Source organism: Cynocephalus volans, chromosome 2 (genome assembly GCF_027409185.1).
Source record: "Cynocephalus volans isolate mCynVol1 chromosome 2, mCynVol1.pri, whole genome shotgun sequence".
NCBI classification, from domain to species: Eukaryota; Metazoa; Chordata; class Mammalia; order Dermoptera; family Cynocephalidae; genus Cynocephalus; species Cynocephalus volans.
The window spans coordinates 204,018,854-204,024,959 of NC_084461.1; the positions used below are offsets into that span (position 1 = coordinate 204,018,854).

At 58.2% G+C, this 6,106-nt stretch overlaps 1 protein-coding gene across 1 annotated transcript; it reads right to left on the reverse strand.

Moving 5' to 3' along the window:
* Positions 1-685: 685 nt before the first annotated feature.
* On the reverse strand, positions 686-5,409 carry CASTOR1 (cytosolic arginine sensor for mTORC1 subunit 1). The gene is made up of 9 exons (XM_063087476.1): positions 5,243-5,409; positions 4,560-4,630; positions 2,883-3,070; positions 2,665-2,797; positions 2,278-2,401; positions 1,782-1,895; positions 1,556-1,638; positions 1,380-1,474; positions 686-1,227 (listed from the first exon to the last, which is right to left on the reverse strand). The coding sequence occupies exons 1-9, from the start codon at positions 5,353-5,355 to the stop codon at positions 1,159-1,161; spliced, it is 990 nt and encodes a 329-aa protein (XP_062943546.1). The 5' UTR covers positions 5,356-5,409; the 3' UTR covers positions 686-1,158.
* Between the last annotated feature and the right edge of the window lie 697 nt (positions 5,410-6,106).

The window sequence follows — 6,106 nt, forward strand, 5'->3', positions numbered from 1 at the left end:
GGCCCAGATGTGCCCAGGTACATAGTCCTCAGGGACAGAGCAAGCTCCAGGTGGCTTCCAGGCCCCTGTCCTGTCCTCCTGGCCCTGCACCTCTGCAGGGAGAAGCCCAGTGTGTAGGACCTCCTCCCACTACTCCAGGACAGCCCTGGTGGCAAGAACTGACTGATCTCTTAGGGACAGCCAAATCTCAGGCGTGGCCCAAAAGAAAGCAAGCAGCAGCTTTGAAGAAAGGTGCTTTGGGGCCCTCCTTGATGCAGGCCAGTCATACCCACAGTGGCAGGGAAGGCTGAGGAACCCCCAGGCAGGGGGGTCTGGGAGTCTCTATCCATGTTCAGAACCTTCTGGGCTATTGTGGAAGAAGCAAGGAATGAAGAAAGAGTCCAGACTTTAGAGGTAGGCAGCTCTGGATGGACTCATGTGAGCTTGGCTAAGTCACGTCCCCTCTCAAAGCTTTGGTTCCTCATCTAGAAAATGGTGATGGTTCACATACTGCTCAAGAAGCTGCGGTGAGCAGTGAGTGCCTGAGGCAAGCCTGGCCTAGAGCAGCTACATGGGGAGACACCAGGACCCTGGACAGAGGGGCTGCGAGGTGGCACCATGGCCAATACTCAGTCCCAGATGACACCCAAGGACCACAGTCCAGCCCAGGCACTACAAAGTCCTTTATTAACAGGTGATAAAAAAAGAAGAGAGAGAGATGTAAAAATACTTTCCTTGGAGGCCCCAGGAGGGGAAGGCACTGTCAGGACTGACCTGGCCAGGAAAAGCAACCCAACCAGAGGCAGAACGGAGATGGGGGCCCTGTCCAGGGGGCAGCTGGCCCCAGGGGAGCTGAGAGAGGGATGGCTCGGGCCTCAGGCAGGGACTGTGCAAATGCCGAGACTGCGCAGGGCACAATGGGGTGGGGGCTTCTGCCCCGAGCACCGTGTTCCCCTGTGTGGGCAGATACATGGTTGGGCTAGCGCATTCCACCTGTGGGTGCGCGCACGTGTCCACATGAGAGCCGGTGCCTGCATGCAGCTTACATACAGAGAATGGAATGAAGGGTCCCCCAGCAGGAATGAGGTGCTCATCCCAGAGCTTAGGAAATAGCTTAGAGAAGTGTCCAGAAGCCTGGGGAGCAACAGGAGAGCAGGGAGTCTCTGTTCCCCATAGACCTCAGGAAGCCAGGCCCTCTTGTCGTCGCTGGAGGACCTTGATGACGTTGCCGATGCCATCCTCGGGCACCTGCGGGCAGGTGGGTGGGAGGGAGGGGTCATGGTTGATGCTGGCCAGGGCTGTCCCAACTTCCTAGCCCAGCTGGACTTCCTGCCCTCCTATCCTTTTGGGCCTCAGTCTCCCTCTATGAGACACCCCCCACCCCAGCGCATGGTGCTTACCAGGGCATGGTCAAAGTTGAAGGTACTGATATAGTAGGCAGAGATGTCGGCAGCAGCCAGGGGACCGGCAATCTGGGCCACAATCCCACATTCATCTGAGAATTGAGGAGGGGTACATGTGGCTCACCCGGGTCACCCCACAGGCCCTTTCCCCCAGCACAGGGAGTGGCCCTCACCGAAGCCCAGGGGCTGTCCGCCGATGCGCACCATCCTCCACAGCTCCCCCGAGGAGCTGGTCAGCAGGAGGTCACTGGGGAACCTGAAGAGGCAGGCGGGTGGTGAGCAGGGCACCCCCATCCACCCCATCCATTATGAGCCCCTAGGGCAGGTCAGCCTGCTGACCTCAGCCTCTGACACCCCAACTCCTCCCTCTCCTCCCACCTGGGGTCAGGAGTCACATACTTTTTCTGTGTCTCAGCATCCATGACGATGGAGATGTAGCCCTCGATGAGGGAAAAGGCAAAGAATGTGATGGAGCTGTGTTCAGGACTACCAGAGGCTGCCTCCTTGGGGGCACTGGGGAGGGATGGGAGGTTCAGGGGCCCTGCTGGGCACCCAGCCATTCCATCTTCTCCCAGTCAGCCTCCAGACCCCTGGGAAGGCCCTTCTGTCTCCAGTCCCCTGTCCCTGGGTCCCGACCTCCTCACATGGAGATGGAGCAGGACACTGAACCCTGCCCTTGCCAAAAAGGAAGGGCTCCACAGGATAGGACTCCAACTGTGGGGCTGGGACCTTCCCCAAACATCAGTGAAGGACATGAGAGGGTTACAGGCTGCCAGGAACCCCGTGACACAGGACAGGGCACAGAGTTACAGAACTGACAAAAGGGAGGAAGAGGGTGGTACCGAGCATAGGGAACACGGTAGGAGGACAGAGATAGAATGCAAACAAGGCCCACCTGTGTGAGTAGAAGAGGACATCAATGAGGATGGTGGCAATGGCAGGCAGTGTCTCAGGGTCCAGCGTGAGGACACAGAAGCGATTTTGCGGGCTCTGGATGGGGTGCACCGTGGGGCTGGGCCCTGCTCAGGCAGGATGGGCAGCTGGTGAAGGGCGCCAGTAGGCTCGGGCGCCCTCTGGTGGCCAGTCAGGGAGGGGTCTGGGCTGGTTATAGGTCACGCTCTCCAGGAACCAACCTGGGTCCTTGGGCCCCCACCTCCTCATCTTGTGAGGTAGTCAGGGTCAACTGGTGTCCCCACGCCCACAGACCCATACCCAGAAGGGAAGGACCCCAGTGGGAAGACAAGGCCCCACCTAAGTCTAGGTGTCATGGGGCAGTCCTCACCATGCTGGGCACGGGGAAAGCCATTGCTGGAATCATCCCTGGAAACAGGCACAGGCTCCCCGCCCACCTCACGGTAAATGTCAAACTCCTGGGCCAGTGTGTGGATCACCACGGACAGGTCCTGCTCCCGTACCTGGGCCACAGGCAAGGGCACATCACAAGGGTCAATAGGTACCCATGTCTACCCCTCCCTGCCCCAGCACCTGCGGGAAACTCACCAGGATAAAGTCCGTCTGGTAAGTGGACAACATCAACACAGACACATGGTGCTCAGCCAGTGGCGCGATGACCGAGCGGGCGATCTTGGTGACCCCAGCGGCCTGCACTGCTGCACCACTGTGAGATGACACATTCAGCACCAGCCACGTGGCTTCAGCCACTTGCAAGAACTCAGATGGAGGCAGCTCTGTGGGTAGGGGGTACATGTTCAGTCAGGGCCTGTAGGGCTGACCCTTGCCCCTCTCTGAGCCTCAACGTCCCTGTCTGTACATTGGAGGTAAGAGCAGGTCTGGAGACAGGGGCTGTCTCTCCCCAGTTCCGCTCGCAAAGTCCGAATGTATGCAAAGAATGAGAAGTGCTTCAGGTGCTGGCCTGCTGGGGATCCAAAATTCCCAGTTAAGATCAGAGCTTCAGATTCAGACAGACTTGGGTTCAAACTACAGCTTTGCTTTTTACTTGATGTGTGACCTGGGGCAAGTGATTTGAGTCTCAGTTTCCTCATCTGTAAAATGGGGTGACAATCCCTCTGTATCTGTGGGTTCCACATCCACGGATTCAACCAACTGTGGATCCAAAATATTTGGGGAAAAATAAAAAATAAAAAACACCCACAATAAAAAATAACACTTGAAAATACAGCTTATCAACTATTTACATAAAATTTACGTTGAATTAGGTATTATAAGTAATCTAGATTATCATCTGAAGTATATGGGAAGATGCATAGGTTATATGCAGATACTATGCCATTTTATATCAGGGACTTTAGCATCTGCAGAGGCGGGCAAGAGGTTCCTGGAACCAATCCCATGCTGATACCAAGGGACAACTGTTATTTATGCCATGATGATCTGTAGCTTAACAGTGGCTTTACTTCACATGGCACCACCAGGGGGTGCCAGGAGATCAGGTTGGCTGGGGATGCCCTTTTCCTTCTGCAGACCCAGACCTCCCTGAAATTACAAACAGGGAAACTAAGGCCTGAGCAGTGGGGGATGGGCCAAGCTCCAGTTGGCTGGCCTGAAGCTCCAGGCCTGTCTGCATGGGCCAGGACAGCAGGAGTAGGAGCCAGCTCCAGGGCCCAGGGAGTAACCAGGCTGGAGTCCAGTCCTGAGCAGGGACCAGTGCCTGGGTGGCTGCTGTTCACCCAAGCACAGCCAGGAGGACCCTGCCCTGGGATGGCTGCCTGATCCTTGCATTCCTTCTGCAACTCTCAGACTCCTCAAGTTCGCAGACCAGCAGGGGAGGAGGTGACCCAAACCAGGGGGATAAGTCCAGGCTGAAATAATACCCAAGGGGCTATAACAGCTGCAGGAACCCCTGCTTCTTGCCCAGAACCATAACTGAGGCCCAGCTGCTGGCCTAAGACTGCTAAGTGCCCCTCACACACAGCCCCCTCATGGGTTTTAAGTTTATAAATCCCTCATGGGACCCTATTATATCAGAACCATAACTATACCTATTTTACATAAGAATAAACAGCTTAGAGAGGGGAAGAGATTTGCTGAAGGCATATAGCCAGTGAATGATGGAGTAGGATTCAAACCCAGATCCATCTTCTTTTAAGGCCCAAGCTCTTGGGACGCTGGATCCCAGCATCTGGTGAGAATCCTGCAAAGAGGGGAGAGCGAAAAGCCCTCCCGTGCTCCCCCTTCCCAGACCGGACCAGCCCCCACCTTTAAAGCCCTCTTCGTCCACCATGAGCGTGTAATCCTCGGGGGTCTCGGTCAGGCTGAAGAACTTGCACCTGGTTGGGGATTGGGAGCATCTTCAGCTTGGGGTGGAGAATTCCCAGGGTAACAGGGTGGGTGAACTTTGCTCCACCCGCCCTGAAAGACTCCCCGCCGGGCACTTTCCTGCCCTCTCAGGCCTCAATGACCTCTCCAGAGCAATGGAGTGTGGGCCCCATCTCCGGGATCGCGGGCTGTTTTCCGCCTCCCGACCCCCCCAGGAGCCCTCCGTCCCCTCTATTCGGGGAGCGAGAGGCTCACAGCCGCGGCGACAGCCCCTGGGTCGTCGGACCTTGGGTCCCCTAGTCCGGCCCTTGGACCTGAAAGGAGGCATCTGGAAGGAGCTCCCGCAGTGGCCAGATAGGAATGCCCCCATTTGACACCACTCGTGGTTAAGCATTGCCCACCCCAGGCTGTTTGCGCCTTGACTGGCCCTGGGAGGGGGCCTCAAGGGGCCGGATAGGCGGAGGTCCCAGGAAGGGTAGGCCCAGGCCGGATGACGGCCGGAGGGCGAGAGCCCTTCCCACCCGTTCCCGCCCGCCTCGCGGCGATCCTAATCCTCCGACCCTGTCCCGGAGCAACAGCAGAACCCGCAAACCCCATCCGCGCCCCCGAACCCGGGCGCGCACCGGCTGCGGCGCGGCAGGAACAGCAGCTTGATGAGCGGGTGGGTGTAGAGCCAGAGACCGGGACGAGCGAGGCTCAGCACCCGCACCCGGTGTTCTAGGATGTGCAGCTCCATCGCGGATCGCACGCACCGGACTTCGCAGCCAACTAGACCCAGGCCGCGCGGGAGGCGGGGCGGCGGGGGTGGCACCATGGACTTAAAGGAGCCTCTGCGCTGCAGCGTCCCGTTCCTTGACCAACACGCCCCGCGGAATGCGAGGCCTATCCCGGGGTAGCCACGCCTTCTTCTAACGCCAGGCCCTCACCCGGCTCCTTCCAGTCCGCTGAGCCCCGCCCCAGATGGCTCCGCCCCTTCAGCGCTAGTTCCGGGATCATCGCCTAACCCCACCCCCTTCTAGTCCTCCAGTTCTGCCCCTGTCCCACCTCCTCCCCAGATTCCGCCCTTTTTGCGGACGCCTACAGCGTAAGGGATTGGGAGCGTCGCAGAGGCATGGGGTCCTTTCTGTCCTTCAGGCCGACACGTGGGTCTTATGATTAAGGTCATTGAGTTTCGGAAGGGCCGCGAGACGAACCAGAGCTCGGCTGAGACCAGAATGCTGTCCTCAAACCTCTGGAGCGTGGGAGGACAGAGGTCCACTGTGCAGCCCAGGCGACCCTGTGATTCCCTACCAACTCTCCGGGCGCATCTCTCTTTCCTCTCAAGGCTCGGCAGAGGACAGGGCCGCCAGAGCTGACTGGGGCGGTGATGCCGAAAGTTCTCCATTCCACCCATCCCCCGGCAAGGGCTGCTCAGGATTAGTATTGATACACACCCTTCCCAGCTTTGCGAGTGGGCTGACCAGGTGAAACCTGGCCTGGGTGGCCCG

Coding starts and splice junctions, on each gene's coding strand:
- CASTOR1 (XM_063087476.1), bottom strand. CDS start 5,355: ATGGAGCTGCACATCCTAGAACACCGGGTGCGGGTGCTGAGCCTCGCT. Junction 4,631..5,242: donor TTCCTGCCGCGCCGCAGCCG/GTGCGCGCCCGG, acceptor ATCCCCAACCAG/GTGCAAGTTCTTCAGCCTGA. Junction 1,228..1,379: donor TCAACTTTGACCATGCCCTG/GTAAGCACCATG, acceptor ACCTGCCCGCAG/GTGCCCGAGGATGGCATCGG.